A 20,846-nucleotide genomic window follows, 5' to 3' on the forward strand; every position below is an offset into this window, starting at 1 on the left:
ACAAGGTGCAGCGCATAATTAAAAACTAAAACTTGCTATCATTGCACACATGAAGCATTTCAGTAGATATATACCAGTAGGTACCCCTGTTTTTAACCGATTTTCCTGAATTATCCCTTGTTGTTGCCACCACAGCTGTCACCTAAAAGCAGATGTATTCAAGTAACCTTGGTTAAAGGACTTTATCTCTTTGGTACAAATATTCTGTTCTAAAGTTGTTTCACCAATAAAACTAAGAATCAATGCATGATAATTCTTTTTTTGCAAAAAAAAAAAAAAAAAATCTTACTTGAGTGAATATACACTCTGATGCTTTAGAAGTTAAAATCAGCACCTCTGTTTGATCCTGTTAGACATTTACTTGGTGCAGTCATTATTCATGGTTACAAAGGTGAACTTGTTCATTGGATCCATTGACTATATGGTTATTTTATCCCCTATATCAACATCATTTTCTATTATAATTTATTAAATTAAAATAACTCTTTCCTAAGATCAAGCTGAAAGAACTCTAAATGGCCCAATAATTTGAGCAAAAAATAAATAATTATAGGTTTATACTCTTAACAAGAAATGTCCATGAATCCATACTGATATAATTAATACATTAACAAATAAATGCAAGGCAAGGTAAATCTTCCCTACAGAAGATTACTAAGTAATAAATTAAAAGGAATGAAGGGAATAGGAAATTACCATTGGGACACTGGGGTACTAATTGCTGCAGGCAGGTTCCATGGATTAACGGGACAATTTTTAATTTAGTAGGTAAATCTTTTGGAATGCATATTTGTATATCTTCAAGGTTTCTCCTCCCACACAGTATTAACTACTATGGTTACATGTGTCCACAGAGTTCTTGATATTTCTCTCTCCAGGAGGTAGTTCTGAATTCCTCTCAGAGTATCCTGGGTCTAGCAACTGACTTGCAACAAAGAGGATATGGGAAAAGTGAAATAGTAACTTTTTGGTGGGGAAATCTGGTGGACACCACCTTAACCAAGTGATTAGTATCTTGTAACAGATAAAGTTGATATCTTGTACTTCCTGACAGAATGATAGAATAAGAACACTCACATCTGTGGTATTTTCTAAAAAGCTCAAAACCATGAGAAAACATCAGTTAAACCTATGTTTAACCTATGTTGAGGAACAAATACTCCAAAATACTAGACCAATACTCCTCAAAAGTATCAAGATCAATAAACACAAGGAAAGACCAAGAAATGAATATATATTAGAGAAAAATAAGGATATGTGATGAAAGAGGATGCAATGTTTGTATCCTATATTGGATCTCAGGTTTGAAGAACATTAGTGAAAAATTTGGTGGAAAATGAAGGCTTGTTCAATTGATAATGTTGTGTCAGTATTACATTCTTCATTTTAATACATACATGATGATTATTTAAAACGATAACTATTGGAAGCTGGGGGATGGATATACAGGAACCTTCTGTACTACCTTTACAATTCTTCTGTAAATCCAAAGTTATTTTGAAATAAAGTTTTTAAAGAATGGACTTTTGAGTAAAAAGAAATACTTTATTTTAATGTATCTGACAAATTACATGAGGGAAGGTTGCATGTGGAGGTCACTTGCCAACTCTCAAAAAGTATTATTGGTCAAGAATTTTAAACATTTTCTTCATGAAAAATGTTTTCTTTATGTCTCAGAAAAAGTTTCAGAGGTAAGATAACACAGCATTGATATAGACTATAGACCTATTACATATGTTTGTGTCTATATGGATGGAAGCAGAATGGCTAAATATCTCAAGAAAATATACCTTACTAATTGAAGAAAATACTGTCTCTCTAGCCAACATCTATTATTTCAAAAATTCATGATTTGTCTTTATAAAACTTACTATATTGGCATTTTATTATGGTATTACTTATTTTCTTCAAAAGTATTTGGGTTTGTTTTCCTTCCTCTCACCCTGGTTTAAACCAAGCAGTCATCACTGCCTCATAAATCATTGATTCAAGGCTACAAAACTGGTTTATCTTATCCAGATTAATCAGGTCAGCCTCATCAGCTTGCCCATCATCCCTGACAGGCAGCCTAACATTCTCTGACTTTACACTGAAGTACTGTCCATTTGTTCTGCCTAGAGGCAGACCTTGGGAATGACCTTGCCCCACGCCTCATCTTCACAAATCTAAATGTACCCAACCAAATCTTTACTCAAGGGAATACACAAACAAGAATGGTAAGTAATAGAGACATATACACATACACATTTAACATTTATACACACATATAAAGACACACGGTGCTTCCCTGATGGCTCAGTGATAAAGAATCCACCTGCCAACGCAGGAAATACATGTTCTACCCCTGGGGTGGGAAGATTCCTCTGGAGGAGGGAATGACAACCCACTCTAGTATTCTGGCCTAGAAAATTCCATAGACAGAGGAGCCTGGTGGGCTACAGTTTATAAGGTCATAAAAGACTTAGACATGATTCAGCAATTAAACAATGTCAATAAAACATACTCACAAGGCTAAATGTATAAAAGAATATATATCATAGCTTTGGTTGAAATTTCATCTCAATGCTCAATATTTATTCTAGAAATATTTCATCTCAATGATTAATTACATTTCTAATTACCATTATCAATAGAGCTATTATTCTATAATTTAAAAGAGGAAAAACATTTTCAAAATGTGTTTAAAAACCAATTGTTTTGTTACACTTTTGGATGATTTAATTGTACATTTATATCCTTCATGATTTATAGAGCTGTCAGACCATTAGTTATAACCTATTTTAGCACAAATAGCCTTTACTATCTATTAATTCCATGTAAGCCTTTACCTAATTTGAGCCAAATAATGAGATGGGAAAGAGGAGACTGAGAAGGAAGCAGAGAAACCATCAGAGAGAGGGGGTGAGGGAGCAGGCGTGCACTTGCAGAGGAGTCAGAGAGAAAGGTAAAGACACAGGGGTAGAAAGGCCAAGAAGAGACGGAGGGCCAGGACGAGGGCAGTCTGCTGTTAGGCCACGCTGGGCTCTGGCGCTTGAAAAACGGTGGTATCAGCAAAACCTACTGAAGTAGAAAGGAGACACTTCTCAGAGATAATGAAGTTAAAATGAGGTCACTGTGGGGAGAGGGGGGCTCCAACCCAATGTAACCAGTGTTGTTAGAGGATGAAATCAGGACACAGACAGGAACAGAGGGAAGACCACGTGACGACAAAGAGAGACCACCATCTGCAAGCCAAGGAGACAAGCCTCAGAAAGAACAGATTCTGCCAATACCTCCATCTCAAACTTCCCCACCTCCAAAAGAGCAAGAGAATATACTTCTGTTGTGTAAGCTACCCAGCGTGCTGTACTTGATACCACAGCCCTAGCAACCACACCTCTTAATATCGACACTGTATCTCATCGCAACTTCAACTGCAGAGCTTTTGACTGGTGACCGAAACTGTTTCCAAGCAGCCACTGAGGTGCAAACATTGCAGCCATATGCTACCCCTGCAGCTGCTCTTTTTTTTCCCATTTTTCTTCATTCATTTACACCAGGATATACCCTAGAGAAGAGGTGTGATGTCATATGAATCATTACAACAGCAGCTGCCGAAGCCCCTTCCTATGAATGGCCAACTTGACTTAGTATTTTTCTTTAAAAGTTCTCTGGGATGCTTTCAATTATTAATTAAAACTGAGAATTTTGTAGAAGATAAAGGGTCTTTTAGACTTTAATGGAGTCATGGGTGTTGATGACTCAGGGAAGTAAACACCATTGAACACCCCCAGATCCAGAAAGCATGAAAGGTTTTGTTAAGAATTTGTATTACAACATAGGAAATAAGACATTAGGGAAACTTTGGAAAATAAAAAAGAAAAACGTTAGAATGTTCTGACACTGGCAATTATTTCCACTATCCTCTTGAGAGATGTTATTATTTATATTCTTAATTAAAAGCTGCTTCTCTGGCGGCAGATTCTCATGAGAAATCATACGCTGTTTTTACTTAGAAGCCACTGAAGCACTGAACTTCCATGACTTAGATTTTCAAAAGCAAACTAACTATCCTTCTTGAATCCCACTTGATAGTGGTCGGTTAGACGGATCCTGATCTCAACTAACCCTTGCATGCCCAAAAATGTATGGGACTTTTCTTTGACTCTGTCTCCTCTTTGAACAAAGGTTTATAAGGCAATAAACTCTGAATCCAAATAATTTAAACTTTGTGTGTTTTTGGCCAAAGAGACCCTGGATCTAAATTTCATAGATTTTCTTCTGACAAAGGAATCAAAAGATAAGAACTCTTTCTAGAAGGGCAGTGATGAACTGTGTGATTATCATGTGTGGTGACAAACAGTTTACAAAATTATATCTACTTTTGAAGTGCAGGTGATAGTCACTCGGTGTCTGACTCTTTGAGACCCAATGGGCTGAAGCCCACCAGGCACCTCTGTCCATGGACTTTCTCAAGCAGGAATACTGGAGTAGGTTGCCATGCCCTTCTCAAGGGGCTCTTCCATACCCAGCAATTGAACCCAGGTCTCCTGCATTGCAAGTATATTCTTTATCATCTGAGCCACCAGGGAAGCCCAGTATCAAATTTTAAATCAGTGCAAATATACATATTACAAAAACCTCACAAACAAACCAGGAGACTCAGCAGGAATATTCAGAACATTTCTATGACTAGAAACATCTGTACATTTACAGTCTCATTTTCTAGCATGTTAGTATCTGATGATAATAAAGCACATATAGTTGAACTATGCAAGCTTTCCTATTAAAAAAAAAATCAATATCCAAAGTGCTGTGTCTCTCCACCACATACCTTGTTTTTGTATTATCTTTACATGCTGAAATTATCAAAATTATATGAAATAAAATGCTATTGGAACAGAGCTTTTCCTCTCAATGCCTACTTAGCACATCCTCAGTTCAGTCGCTCAGTCATGTCTGACTCTTTGTGACCCCATGAATCGCAGCACGCCAGGCCACCCTGTCCATCACCAACTCCCAGGGTTTACCCAAACTCCTGTCCATCGAGTCGGTGATGCCATCCAGCCATCTCATCCTCTGTAGTCCCCTTCTCCTCCTGCCCCCAATCCCTCCCAGCATCAGGGTCTTTTCCAAAGAGTCAACTCTTTGCATGAGGTGGCCAACGTCTAAGTAGATTTTAAAAATAATTTAGTACACCTTAACAGACAGATCATTTTTTTAATATTTATGATTTATTTACCTACTTATTTAGCAGTACCGGGTCTCAGTTGTGACATGTGGGATCCAGTTCTCTGACCAAGGATTGAACACAGGCCCCCTGCACTGGGAGCAGAGATGCTCAGATTCTAGACCACCTGGGAAGTCCTGCACAGATCGTTTCTTGATAGATAATTTTTAAGAGTTTATGAAGAGGGGATATAAAAGTGATAGCCCAGAGTATATAATTTATCTTGCACATGGTTCCCAATCAACATTTTCCTGCAACAACTGATTTGGAAGTTACTCCTTGCTATGCTTTGCCTGCCTTTCGTTACTAACACAGCTATCATCTTACTGATTTCCTAACTTGGATTTTTGCATCAAGACAGGCACCTGTGCATAATCAACTGACAAAGTGACCTTATGGAAATAGCTACAAAAACATAATACACAAAACAACGTATTATGCTAAAACTTTGGGAGGTTTTTTCAAAATGTAATAAAATAAATAAATGTAAAGTCAAAGAATTATATTTATGGCCTCACATTTATTTCCCAGGTAGAATTTTACTATTTTTCACATCCTGATACAAATACATTTCTTACTCTTCAATACTATAAAATTTGCAAGATTGTTCTAAATGTTATATATAGGAGGTTGCAATAGTTAAAATATAAAGAGTAAACTGTCAAGTTACTTTATATCTTGGGGCATAATTACACATAAACTTGAAAAGGAAAAACTATTTTTTAGCTCAGAGGTTACATTTCAATTAAAGCCTAGGGTAAATTTGGATTTCTAACTCTTTGAAGATGATTTTGTAAGGCTTCATCATAAAACTTTTCTATAGTTTTATACTTCCAGTGGTGAAATCTCGATTAATTAAACAGCAATGAAAAGGAGGCTACTAGCTTACTAAAGCAGCCTTCCGGAAAATTCCTTTGCTAATGAAGAGCCTGTTGTAACCGAGTTTCAATAGACTTATGTGACATCCTGCTGGGTCTGCAAACTTCCCCATTACCTGACTTCAAGAGGTGTTTTTGTCCATCCCTTCATTTAACTTGCTGATATCTTTTCTAGGCAAACAATACCAACATGAGATAAAGAAAGTATTGAAAAAAGAGAACTTCTGAGAACACGTTATTGACTGTTGTTACTTTATCTTCTTTATTTCTAAAACGATACACAACTGTATTTTATCAAATTTACAGAAAAAGACACAGAAATCAATTAAACATGTGCTCACTACCTAGATCTGAAGGATGGTTGTCATCAGCTTTGTATGGACATATAGACTAAATAATATGAAATCTCACTTTTCATCTTCACCTTTATTCCAAGGTATAACTATTACAAAATTTTTACAATTAAGTCTGAAACTATTTAACATCTCTATAGCTTTCCCCAAGTGAAAAAGTATCTGAGAATGTTTTAAGTAACTATTAGAAGCTACCCTGTCTTTATTGCTAGTTTTCTAGAGAGCCTTTGTATAATGTATGATAAAAACAAAGTCATGTTTATTATCTTCAGAGAAGATATTAAAGTTATTGACATATTTTTTCAATTACCAAACTACTCTCATTTCTGTTATTCTACTCTTTCTACTCCTTTCTGTTCTGTAAAACTAATTTTTAATGAATACAAATTTTAATAATAATGATATCATTTATTTTGGATATGCTAAAAACATATGGGTGATATCAATGCTTAAAACCATAAATAGGCCGCAGTCTATCGGGGCCGTAGAGCCCCAGCGTCCTCCTCGCGTTGCATGATGGGGTTTGCAGTGCGACTTGCGTTGCAGGGGGTCGGGGGCTAAGTTTTTAAAAAGAAAAAAAAAAAAAAAACATAAATATATTTAAAATATATACTTAAAATCTGACATACCACATAAAAGTATGTACAGAAATTTAAAATAACACTTAATAATCTATGAAATATTCAAAATATTAGAAAAATATCTGGCTTCAAACAGCATATTATTAATACATTATTAACATAAAAATAAAATATAAATGTATATAGTGACCTACTTATATTTCTGACTATGGGATTTAAATCAGCATGTTAATAGTGCTAATCTTTATGGGGAGGGGTTATAAATTGGTTTATTTTCTTTTTTTTTGTATGTGTTTAACTGTGTTTGTTTATATAATCAGGATTGAGATACAGGTTGTATTTTAAGTTAATTGGTATATAATTCTGGTTTAATTACTTCATTAACTCAAAGCAGAAATTATATTGACAAGATTAATTTTTGTTTATAAAACACTTTCATGTGTACAATAATTTTGGAATTCATAATTGCCTTTATTCAATAAATACTGTACTCATAAACAGGCAAATACCAATTATTAAATAGTTATTTTTGAAAGGAGCTTTAAGATAAGTAGCTGAATTGCTAAATAAAGGGTTTAGAGTTACCCATTTAAAGTTTTAACAAACTTCTAGTCTCACCTAAAAAACTTATAATCCTAGGAAGATTATTAAGGTAATTAAAGAAGACAACATAAAACTCCTATTTCAGAAAGCTTTGTGAATTCTTAGTATCATGATAAGCACAATTTCTACCTTCTTGGTGAAAACAGCTCAATATAGTTTATTTGAAAAACTGAAAATTTACTTATACACTAAACAGCCAAATAAATGTTCACTCCTAGGAGGGACTTAGGAGTGAGTCAATGCACACAAAACGAAATAAGTTTTATTAAAATGTATTTGGCAAGGGGAGATCCTCTGGAATTCAAGCAAAATTAAACTGACAGTGAATATTCTTTTATTGTCTACTTATGTCCCCTGTAACTTCTCCTAAGGTTCCAGGGCTCAACAAGCTAATATCACCTACTGCATGTTACATCTGACTGTGTGACCATCACCTCCTAAATGGTAGATTTCACAGGTTTTCCTGATCCTTGGAACTCTGTCTTCCAGAACGCGGATGTGAGTAGCACCTAGTACAAAGACCCCACTCCTCTCTGTCATGGTGACTGAGTGTGGACGAACCTGCCAAGGTAGTTAGCGTCCCAGAGGTGCCAGAGCAAATACGGCACATTGTTCATTCCTCTCCTCTCTCATTGCTTTTGCTTCAAATTGTATTTGCTGATTTTTGTGACACAACAAAATTTGGCTGGTATTTCTAAAGAAGTGGCCATGGAGCCATAAAAGAGCAAGTGTGATACTATTATGTCTTGATCGTCATCAATCAATTTGTCATTTCAATCTTGATGACTGATCCCTCAATCCAATGTCAGGCTGTAACAAGGAGAAAAATTCATGGTGTGAATGGCATGAATTCATGGTATAGAATTCCTTTAAAAGTTATACCTTGATAATCAGGCTTTAACTTGTTTCCTTAGCAAAATATGGAAGTTGCAGCAAATATAAAATACCCATTTTTATGACGGAATACTTTTAATGATATTACAGGTGACAATTTACTTTTGAATTTATCCGTTCAATCTCTTTTTATAATACAGGATTCAGTGCATACAAACTCATTACCATAAAGATAAACATAATTTAAAAAGAGCATAAATAGCACCAAACACTGGTGAATAACTGGGATGAAGATGTGATAAGACTTTCAAAAAGCTAAAGGCATATCTGCTTGTATGACTCACACCAAATGGAAAAAACACTAGAATTTAAACCTTTATACATTAGCCTACTAAATGGGTAGATATTAGTGTAAGTAAATATAGAGGAAGTAAGAAGAAACATGGGTTTAAGCATAGATTTAACAAATACTAGTTTTGTTTGTTGATTATGTTGCTGATCAGATGCTGTATGTCAAAAATATATGTCGTTTGATTCACCAGTTTGACAAAATCAGTCACCGTCTCTCTTTAAAAGGAGGTACTTTTACATAAATGTGGTCATTTTTCTATTATATCCATGTAAAATGCACTAAATTCAAAGAGGAAAAGTGAAAATACATAATAACTGTCATAAAAAGCAACTATAAATGAAGAAACTTTATAAATAAAGAAAACAAAGAAATAAGCTGATAAAAGATATCTATCATAAATTTATGGGTGGACACTTTAGGTATGTCATTATGCTTATACACTATCCATGTGCTTATAATATTTTGCAGGCCAAGAAAATGTAAAGAACTGAATATTCTATAAATGGGGACCTGAATGACCAGAATACTGTTTTCTTACTTTAAAGCAAAGTTCACTGGCAATACATCAAGGAAGCAAAATTGTTTAGTGTTCTGAGACAAAGCGTTCTGCAAATTACAAAGTCATAATCTGGTAGAATTTGGTTGTCTTGCCTACTGCTGAACACCTTCTAGAAACATAATTGACTGAATTACTCTCTTAATTAAATATAACCAACGAAACAAAAAGAATCTGAGGATTGCACTTGGAGTATATAATTTACAAACAACACACATATGTACACATACATACCCCATGTCCTTTTACTTAAAAGGATAATCTAACAGAAGCATGTCCAGTATGTAAAATTTGTCTGATGAATTTCTGGAACAGAGGGTTGTTCTTAGTCCAATTAAATTTTGAAATTAACATGTTGCCTTGATTCCAGACTCCTAATGTAATCATCAAGATAAATGACAGATTACAAGTTAATTTTTGTAGTTAAAAATACCTAATAAGCCTACTTCACAGTTTTAGAAATTTGGAAATAAAGGTTGAGATATTCTCAACCAATGCTTAATTAATCCCTGAGTATAGGTATTACAGATGTAAGGTAATAACTAGGGGGAAAATAGCATTTTTGTTGAAGATTTACATAACTAGGAGAATTTGAAGCTAGCTATTTTACTCTGAGTATGGATTTTAATTTGCCATTTTGTTAAGACACAAAATATTAAGATGGGTTCACTCTGGTGTGATACCAAGAATGAGAGAAAACGGTGTCTACATCTGACTCTTCAATATGTTATGACATGAAAGAATGCCAGGCCCAATGGCAGAAATTTCCTTGTAGCAGGAACAAAGACTACCATATTCAGACTCTTTATAGTTGCTTTTAGACTTTTTAGGCTCCTCACATTTCATTAGAAATATATCCTTCTATTTGTATTCCCAGTAACCGAGGTATAGCTTTTTGTCAATTAAATATCTAATAAATACAGATTGCATCATTCTGAAAGTAAGGAAGAAGTATGTTTACAGTTTTGATTTTTAGTAGTTTGTGATGTGTCCAGATGTAAAATTATCCAAACACACTGCTGCTGCTGCTGCTGCTGCTTCTGCTAATTCGCTTCAGTTGTATCCGACTCTGTGCGACCCCATAGACGGCAGGCCACCAGTCTCCCCCGTCCCCGGGATTCTCCAGGCAAGAACACTGGAGTGGGTTGCCATTTCCTTCTCCAATGCATGAAAGTGAAAAGTCAAATTGAAGTCGCTCAGTCGTGTCCGACTCTTCGTGACCTCATGGACTGCAGCCTACCAGGCTCCTCTGTCCATGGGATTTTCCAGGCAAGAGTGCTGGAGTTGGGTGCCATTGCCTTCTCCTCCAAACACATAGCTTGCACTTAAATGAGCTTAATTTTGTGAATGTTAATATTTTACCAGACTTTAGTAGAAGTTTTTGGCCATTATTCCTTCAAATGTTTTTCTGCCATATCCTACCTTTCTAATTAATTCTTCATAGGTTATTCCTATGTTAGGTCTTTAGTTTTTGATAGGTCCTGCTGCTGCTGCTAAGTCGCTTCAGTCGTGTCTGACTCTGTGAGACCCCATCGACAGCAGCCCACCAGGCTCCCCCATCCCTGGGATTCTCCAGGCAAGAACACTGGAGTGGGTTGCCACTGCCTTCTCCGATTGATAGGTCCTAGTGGTGATTTTCCATACTTTTAAATTTATTTTCTTTAACTTCTGATTGAATGCTCTTTATTGATTCATTCCTTCCTTTTTTAAATTTTCATTCTGTTATTAAGCCTATTCAGTATTTTTCACTTCAAATATTATTTTCTAAATTTTCTACTTAATTAATTCTTCATCTATTTTATGGAGAAGGAAATGGCAACCCACTCCAGTGTTCTTGCCTGGAGAATCCCATGGACAGAGGAACCTGGTGGGCTGCTGTCTATGGGGTTGCACAGAGCCGGACATGACTGAACCGACTTAGCAGAAGCAGCATCTATTTTCATTTTCTCTGCTAATATATATCATCTCTTCTTTCTTCACAGAAGTATTTTCCTTCACCTCACTGAGCATAATTATAGTGGCTACTACAAAGTCTGTGATAATTGGCTACTACAAAGTCTGTGATAATTTCAGTATCTTGAACATTTCAAGGTTATAATTTATTGGTAGTTTGTCAGTTTGTGTACATTGTGTTTTTTATTTTCCCTGCTTACTTTTAATATATATTTTTACTGGTATTAAACAGTGTGATGTTACAGTGTGTTTTTCCCAATTGGGTCAGTTGCATTTCCTTAATCTGTTGGTTTATAGTTTTCATCGTATGTAGAAAATACTTAGCTATTATTTCCCCAAATGTTTGTCTGCCTGCCTTTTCTTCCTATCCTTATGATTTTAACTAAACATATATATTTCCCCATAAGTCATTGAGATTGTGGTCTTCACTGTGAAAATTCTCTATAGGTAATAAAATTCTCAACAGGTATGTCTTCATATTCATTTAATATTTTTTCAGTAATGTCTAAATTCCGATTAATTCTAGCTAGTAGGTTTCTTTGCTTTTGAATACGCTGTCTAGGTTTGTCATAGCTTTTCTGGATTAGGAAATATTGGTTGTCTACCACGTGCAGCCCTGTTCCAGCCATTGCACACCAAGAGGAGGGTGAGGGAGTGAGCGGGATACGGGAGCCCTAGTGTGGACACAAGCAGCAGTGGAGGGGAGTGTCTCAAGTTCGCCAGCAGCGTGCTTCTGCCATTGAGATAAACAGGAAGGGAGCTGGGGATTCCAGGGCGGGGGTGGGCATCAACGAGCGAAAGACACTAGAGCTCACCTCTTGCACCACGCCTCTGCCGCACCATTGTTCTGGAACTCCTGCTCCTGTCTGCCCACCAGATCAGCATCACAGAGTCCTGTCTGGCCAGGCGCTGTACATGACATACCGCAAGTCCTCCCCCTGTCAGCACTTCCAAGCCCACGCTTTGCAGCTGAGGAAACAGTTTCAGGAAGTTGGAGAGAGGGACTTATTTAGATTATTATTATAGTCCATTTCTCTCTTCACAAGTTTTTAAACAAAGTTTTACACAGCTTAGGAACTACAGAATGTCCACTATAAATCCATTATCTCTATCATTTTTGAGTCTGTTCTACTGAATTATTTTTACTCTGTTTATATGTCACATTTTCCAAAGTTTTGCACCTAAGAATTTTAATTACATCCTGAGAATTGTTTGTTTTACATTGTTGAGTATGCGGATTTTGTTGGTGTTACCTGAGATTTGGTTTGAACTTTTTGAAATGTTCTTTAACTTGTTTCCTGCATTCCTCTATTGGCTCTAAATGAGATAAAAGGTGCCCTCACTACTGAAGGCCATCTCCTCTGCAGTGTCTACTGCGTTTTCTATGGGATTTTTGCAGACTCTCCACTCTGAACAGTGGAAATGTGAACCATCCCCATCTCTCTGAGAACTCAAGTGTTCTTCACCTCAGAGCTGCCTGCTTACTCTTTGCCCAGCCACTTGGATTTTTACTTTATGCATATGGTTCTCAACAGTTAGCAAAGAATCAAGGAGCTCCCTAGATGAACTCTGAAGTCTTTTTTTTTCCCCTGAGTAGTTTATTCCTCTCCAAAACTCTGTTCTGAAACTGCTAGTGCCTTCAGGATCCCTAGGTTCTGTATTCTGTCATCTCAACTCAGCAAGGTAACTGCTAATATTCTGCCTGATGGATGATCCAGAAGTGTCCTTGAAGAAACCCTGAATGATAGGAAGCCTCCGCTTCTTTCCTCCTCTGAGGGATATCAGTCATGAGCTGCCTAGCTTACAGGACTTAAATTGTGTCATTTCATATGACTGGTCAATTTTGTTTTTTTTAATTGTTTGGCAGTGGTGAAGTTAAATCCAGCTTTTAAGAAACCATTATTCCTGGAAAAGAGAGCCTCAGCATTCAGCTTTAATTGGAGTGAAGCTAAGGTTTTGGTGAAGGTTTCACTGAAGAGAATCGACTGGAGAACATCTGGGCAAAATGTGGGCAAGACCAATGAAAAGCATGCATGAAGCAATGGGGAAATACTGAACCATGCAGTGTTTATATTCAGTATATTAACCTGGTTTAAAGTCTTCCAGAACACACATTCTCATTGATTCACAAAGTGGACTAACAGCACTACCTTACTGGATGTTTCACAAATCAGTGATTATACCTAATAAACATTCAAACATTCAGTAAAATAATTATCCCAGCTGAATTCTGTTCTCCAGCTTAACTGACCCAGTGTTGGAGTATTTCACAGTAGCGTTTATGTATATATACTGTTTCCAGAGTTGCTTTCATTATCCTATCCAGTAGATCTGGTGTTTCTTATAGATTTTCCTTTGCAAAGGCATTTAATTTAACAGAATTCCCATCGATGAGCTCAGAAGCAAACAATTTTCTCTGACAGTAAGACCCAGCATTATGAATTAAACCAAAAAGTTAAATAAGATAACTGTGATCACCTAATTTTCACATCAATCCTGTTATATAGCCTATAATTCTCTTAAATTAAGTGCCATTATATTGGCTGAGAGAGATGAAGTAAAACTATACGCTGGGTGGGATAGGGGTTATGCTTCTAATTAAGCATTGTAGTTTGCTTACACTGAGCACTAATACATTAAAATTAGTTACGTATTTTTCAAAATGAGTTATTTTGTAATTAAATACCCAAGTGGGATCTCTTTTCAAGAGTGTTAATCAAATCCCTAAAGAAGCATACTCATTGATTTTAGGTCAAGAGCAGAAACTTTCCACTTTTAGCCCCATTCAATTCAATTATAAAAAAAAATCAAGTCTGAGGAATAAGAAAACTGGTCAGAATCCCCATGGTCAGGTTCAACAGATTTTTCTTAACATTCTGCTAGATAGATCCCTTAATAATTTAGTTTATCATGTTTAATACTGATTTTATTAAATTTATAAAAGTCTCAAAGTCTCTACTATTAGTCATTATATATCTATTGACTATGATTTATGTTGTATGCATGAATTGTACAAATAAAATAATATTCAAGGGGTAGGAATTTCTGAGCATTCATTTTTACTCATATTTGCATTTTTAAATTGACAAATGACTTGAAATTTATCTCATGTAAGTAAACAAGAAATGTAAATAAATGAATTTAGAGCCTTAAAATGCTATTTTATTTCTAAATTATAGAGTAATTAGACTCCCTACATAATTGTAATGATATGGATGAATAAAGAACACAAGGAGCAGATGTTTTGTGAATGTTGCTGTTATTTCATTGCGGATACTCTGTCTTTCTTGGGCAAATTCAACTTCTGCCTCTCTGTTGGTGCCCTGATTTGATATTAGAATACATGTCAATGTTCTTCTATGACTAAAAGAGTACATCAACAAATCAAAAGGCAGATAAATGAACAACAAAAGACATATTTCTTTAATGTTGACTTTTACCCTTAGGACCTTATCTACTTTTCCCTAGCAACAAAATGAACCATTGTTGTCTCCTTGAAAGCATGTTCACTTATTTTTCTGAGCAATGCAAGTATACCATTCAGTCTGTGTATATTATACATTTTTCGTATTTTCTATTAATCCTCCCTCCTAATTTCTGTGTATGGTGGGGCAGCAGTTGTGTGTGTATAATTTCTATTAATCAGACCCTGGGTTTGCAGAGTTGTTTCATTATTTCTCATTACTTGATTACTTCTAATGTCTAAGCTATATTTTCAACAGTGCCATTGAATACTTTTCATTATTTTTTATTTTACCTTTAACATTTTTCATTTTCAAGAGATTTTTCTTACTGGAATTTTTTTTTAAACAGTAACTGTTTTTGCAATATGCACATGGTATCTTTTCTAATTTAGTACTTTTCCTCTGCTTATTGCCTCTGCTTATTATGAGCTCCTTTTTTTTGTAATTTGTTTGGATTCAGCTCTTTCCTTGACTGTGAAGGAAATAAAACATGGGAAGGTAAAAAGTCGACTGTTCAATTTTACTTAACAGATATTCACGTCAGGCCATTTTCTAGGCTTTGAGAACACAGCAGTAAACAAACAAACAAAAAACTAATCCAGGACTCACATCTACATAAACAATATTGCAAAGGGTGAAAGGGTGGAAAATTCTGAGAAAAGAAAGGACACTAGGGAGTAATTAGTTACAAGGCACCCGTGGATGTACCAGCCCCACAGTAAGGTTGGCAGGGACCCAGCGGTTCTTTGAAGGACACATATATACTATCGGGATAGCTATTTTAAAAAATCAGGCATATTCCATAGAAAGGAACACTCCAATCACGAGGCAGAAGAGCATCAGCTTGGCTGCTGGAATTCCAGAGGCCCAGAGGGGAAGGGCTCTCACATTTCCGCAGGTGAGCCTTTATTCACAAGCCCTCTCACAGTCCAGCCCTTCACTCCTAGCCCAGAGGTGTCTGCTTTCCATTCTTCCAGCCCAGCCATTCTTAAGATTCAGCCTCATGCTTTGCTTGGGTAGACTCAGCAAGGGCAAAAATGGTTAACTGATAAGCTTCTCTTCTCTTTTCTGCTCCTCCTTGAACACTAGGAGGTGTTTTTAGAGGATCATGATACCTCAGTGTTCTGAGCCTTTCCAAATCTTCATCACAAAGAGGCTCACTCCATATCTGTGGTCTCCAGCCCAGACCTCTAGGTTTCCACTTCCTCCACCCTGCTCCATCAGCGCCTACTAATCCAAGGGTCTCACCAAGTTCCAAAATGTTGCTGACATTTCTCCTCTGGCATCATCTCTCCGCTCCTGTGTTCTTTGTCTCTTTATACATTTTTATTCACTTGCTTTCATTTAAGTTCTGGGCAGCAGGACCAGTAAGGTGAATGTTTCCAACATGTTATCTGCAGTGATTATTGCAGAATACAAATTGGATCATTTACTTTTTATGAAGAAACGCTCTTGCTTCCCAACACTCTACATGTAAAGCTCAAATTCTTTAACAAGGCTTTCAATGTCTTTCTGAGCTGATATCCATAGTAGTTATGATAATAGTAATTTATTCTTTCACAGTTCTACAGGCTTGCAATCTGAAATCAGCTTATCCACAGGTTCAGGTTCCCTCCGAAATCTGTCAGGGAAACCCCATCCATGCTTCTTCTTAGGCCCTCTAGCTCCTGGCATTTTGTGTGCAATCCTTGAAATTCCTGGACTTACAGCTCCAGCATTCCAATTTCTACCTCTGTCCTCACAAGGCATTCTCCCTTTAGGGGTCTGTGTCTCTCCTCTTCTCCTAAGGACACCGATCAGGTTAGATTATCATCCCAGTCTAGTATGACCTCATCTTAACTAATTATATCCACACTGAACCTATTTCCAAGTAAATTCCCCCTCTGAGGTCCTGGTGATTCAGAATGTGACATACCTTTGGGGAGGATGCAATTAAACCCATAACAGACACTTAATAATTAACAGTTAGATGAATGATGTATTAGTATATAAGAGGCTGTTTAAAATACTATCACAATACATGCAGACACAAAAAGTTTGCCAGCTCCATCTTTGAACTACTGAAAGGCAGAATGAACCCGTGCTGTGCGCCAAGAGTGGACCTTTAAGAAGAAAAGACACACAACGCAGAGACAGCAGGGAGTGTCAAATTAAAAAGTAAAGAGAGGGGATTTGTTGCTCCCTGGACCTCCTCTGCTCTTTAGATGATATTTTAGTGATAATGGCCTCAGCCTCAGTCTGGGAAAGCCATCGGTGAGCTGATGGCCACGGCCAATCCTCGAATCTGCTTGCTGCTCCAAGGCCAGCCAGTTGCTGACTTCACCATTCCTGCCACGCTTGCTAATAACTGAGGAGCAATTATATTATGTACAGAGGGAGATTTACTGTAAAGCTAATGAAGATGAAGCTTCGGGGCCCTCCAACTGCACGGGTTCCTTCCAGGGCCTTATACCTAATTTAGTTTCAGGAACATTGCATGCATACTTAAAAGATGACTGCCCCTACTGTATCAGCTGCAGGCCTCACAAAACCTGGACCTGCCTTTGAACACACTCCAGGGATTGCCAATTCATTATCTTATATTTTTACTGGCAGATTTTTAGTTCTCCAGAAATGGTAAAATGAAAAATCACACATTTTCAGCTGGCATCATTGGTGACCCACCAGCAGAGCACCAGCCTCCTAATTTCAAGGCTCTTTATTTTTGTGGATGTGTGATCAGAGTTATTTTTTTTTCAGTGAACACTGAAAGAGGAAATGCGATCCTCTTTCTGAAGGGGAGGGGTACACATCAAACAAAGAAAAAGAAACCAAAACAACCTCACCAAAGTCAACCTTTAGGGCACTGCTGCTGAAGAGTTCTACTCAGGACCACAATGGACATGCATTGTTAAACCCTGGATCAGGTAGCGCAGATGAGGAAAGAGTTAACCAGTTAGGCTGTGCTCAGTTCCTCAGTCATATCTGATATTTTGCAACCCCACAGACTGTAGCCACCAGGCTTCTCTGTCCATCCCAGGCAAAAATACTGGAGTAGGTTGTCATTTCCTCCTCCAGGGGATCTTCCTAACCCAGGGATCGAACCTGTCTCCTGTATCTCCTGCACTGGCAAATGGATTCTTTATCACTGTGCTACCTGGGACTCAGATTAAAGATTTTTTTTTTTTTTTTTAAGAACTAAATTTTTAGGAGCCAAAATAACAAATGTTAAATCGCGGGATTTCAAATGTCATGATACTCTTAGGGACAAAAATATTATTTTGTGTATTTTTATCTTTGGCCACACCATGCAGCATATGAGATCTTAGTTCCCCAGCCAGGGATCAAACCCATGCCCCCTGCAGTGGAAACTCACAGTCTTAACCCCTGGACCACCGGGAAGCTCTCAAGACAAAACATTCGTGATAGAAGATGGTGATAGGCACTTTTTGGATCCTAACACACAGGTGTGATCAGCCTCCCTGTGATATGTTGTTCCTAGAGCTTATTCCCTATCACCCAACCACTCATCTCTGTATATTTTATTGCCCATTCTCCCATCTATTTCTTTTCTACCTTGACTGAGGACTGACCCTGATCACTTATTTCTGGTTTAGTGTCATTTAAAATACCATTGACATTCACCCTTAACTTTATTAGGTCTTTGTTCTTCTTCCAGCTTCATGTTGAACTTACTCTTTCATGCAGCTAACTGTATCTCAAATCTACCTCTGAAAATCCCATATTCTGCTTTTTCTTTCCATTTTAACCTTCCAACCTGCCGGTATATAAAATATTACATGATTTGTTTAGCAACAGTTGAAAAAGTAAAGCAAAACATAGAACCAACTTACTTACTTATCTGCCCTATTTTTCTTTCCAACTTTAATGTCTTATGTAGACTCTCTACTTTATGCATTAAATAATTTTCATAAATCTTTTACATTTTTCCAGAGGATAGCCATTTCATGAAAGATCCAGAATAGAAACTGCTTATTCCAATAGGGACCAATATTCACAGTACTGCTTAATTCAGCTGCCACAGAGGGCAAAAATATATTTTGCAAAGCAATATGTTCATTAGTTACTACATGAATTAAACTGTCTACCTAGCATCAATATTATTACCTAATTGGAGGCAGAACTTTTATCCTCAGTTCCTTTCAGACAGCATCTGTTTAAATGTGCCCCTTAATTTTCACTGTACTAAATATATTTTTGGAATCCAATGACACTCATTTGAATGCACTTGATTATTCATATCATATGTCCATATTTACACTGAGTAGGAAATTTTTAAAAAATTGCTAGTTTTTGGTTGAATACTTCTAAAATATATTTATAACTGAAATAATTTCCTAAATTCTGCTTTAATTTTGTATTCACTATCTATTAAAATAGATTTATTCAATTTTAGATTGCCAGTTGCCACCAACACTAATAATGTGTCTTCTGTTTATGATTAGGCACCATTTCAGTCTCTGTTTTATGAATACCAGCAGCATTATCTTGTCAGATGTCTATAATTTTACTTCGCTATTGCATTTTAAATGTTTGTAAAACTTTGAGTGACAACTACAAGGAAAATGTGCATTTCTCTCTAAAATTGCAACCAGGTTCTTAGTGTTGAGTTCCTTCGGCTGCATAGGGAAAGGAATTTTTTCAGATTTTTTTCCACTGTTCACCTAAATTCTAGAACAATGTCTGGTACATGGTTCAGTTCAGTTCAGTTGCTCAGTCATGTCCGACTCTTTGAGACCCCATGAATCGCAGCACGCCAGGCCTCCCTGTCCATCACCAACTCCCGGAGTTCACTCAGACTCACGTCCATGGAGTCGGTGATGCCATCCAGCCATCTCATCCTCTGTTGTCTCCTTCTCCTCCTGCCCCCAATCCCTCCTAGCATCAGAGCCTTTTCCAATGAGTCAACTATTTGCATGAGGTGGCCAAAGTACTGGAGTTTCAGCTTTAGCATCATTCCTTCCAAAGAATACCCAGGACTGATCTCCTTTAGGATATACTGTGTGGATCTCCTTGCAGTCCAAGGGACTCTCAAGAGTCTTTTCCAACACCAGAGTTCAAAAGCATCAATTCTTCAGTGCTCAGCTTTCTTCACAGTCCAACTCTCACACCCATACATGACCACTGGAAAAACCATAGGTGCCCAGTAAATTTGCTGAATGATTGAAAATGAAAGATGCAAGATGCATACTAAACAAATAGTGATGGGGAGACTCCCTTGAACAGAAAGGAGATCAAACCAGTCAATCCTGAAGGAAATCAACCCTGAATATTTATTAGAAGGACTGATGCTGAAGGTCTAATACTTTGGACACCTGATGTGAAGAGCTCACTCATTGGAAAAAAAACCCTGATGCTGGGCAAGTTTGGGGGCAGGAGGAAAAGGGGGTGACAGAGGATAAGATGGTTGTATGGCATCATTGACTCAATGGACATGAGTTTGAGCAAACTCCTGGGGATAGCGAAGGATAGGGAACACTGGCATTCTGCCATCCATGGAGTCACAGAGTCAGATATGACTTAGGGACTGAACAACAACAAATAATTCAGACTGAGTAGTTCTATGCATTAAACTTGAAGCAAATACGCTCCTTACTTTGAGACTAAAGTACAAGTGAAGTAACAGACTTCAGGACAGCACTAGCTTTTTTTTTTAAACATAATTAGATGACAGAGAGATGCTTAGAGGCCATGAAGACTTGAAAAGTCTAGACAGTATAGCCAGGAAGCCTAATCTTGAAAAAGAAAACTGTATACTTTGTTATTCTCAATTTCAACATAGTATATAAATCTTAATACTTGATATATGTGCTATATAGTAGTTTTTAATTAAAAGTAAAAAAAATTGTTTAACTATCTTTTTAGACTATTTTCTATTTTCTAGGCATGTTTTTTAGGACTAATCTTTCTAGGATCACAAAAGAGGGATATTTGTAATACTTAAAATCTGACGTCATGTCAACTTCACACACCAGAAAACTTAGAGGTATCACTGGTCTCCTTGGCTGCTGTGAAATAAAAACTGACCCTAGAAAAGAATGCATCCTCCTTCAGCCTAATGCA

General features: G+C 36.9%; 1 protein-coding gene across 38 annotated transcripts in view; it reads right to left on the bottom strand.

Moving 5' to 3' along the window:
• Positions 1 to 6,827: 6,827 nt before the first annotated feature.
• LOC147345871 (uncharacterized) overlaps positions 6,828 to 20,846 on the bottom strand; it is a 314,184-nt gene continuing 300,165 nt past the window's right edge. For 35 of the 38 annotated variants that reach the window (XM_086372142.1, XM_086372176.1, XM_086372174.1 and 32 more), the window contains 2 exons: positions 12,135 to 12,288; positions 6,828 to 6,997 (listed from right to left, as the gene is read on the bottom strand). In XM_086372142.1, coding sequence (XP_086228268.1) covers positions 6,849 to 6,997; positions 12,135 to 12,288 — 303 coding nt within the window. In that variant the 3' untranslated portion in view covers positions 6,828 to 6,848. Of the gene's footprint in view, positions 6,998 to 8,185; positions 8,435 to 9,600; positions 9,741 to 12,134; positions 12,289 to 20,846 lie in introns of all 38 variants that reach the window. The other 3 variants (XR_015153392.1, XM_086372162.1, XM_086372181.1) reach the window with 3 other exon arrangements.

Source organism: Bos grunniens, chromosome 24 (assembly GCF_055505025.1).
Source record: "Bos grunniens cultivar Pamir isolate PY7600 chromosome 24, Bosgru_T2T1.0, whole genome shotgun sequence".
Classification (NCBI taxonomy): Eukaryota; Metazoa; Chordata; class Mammalia; order Artiodactyla; family Bovidae; genus Bos; species Bos grunniens.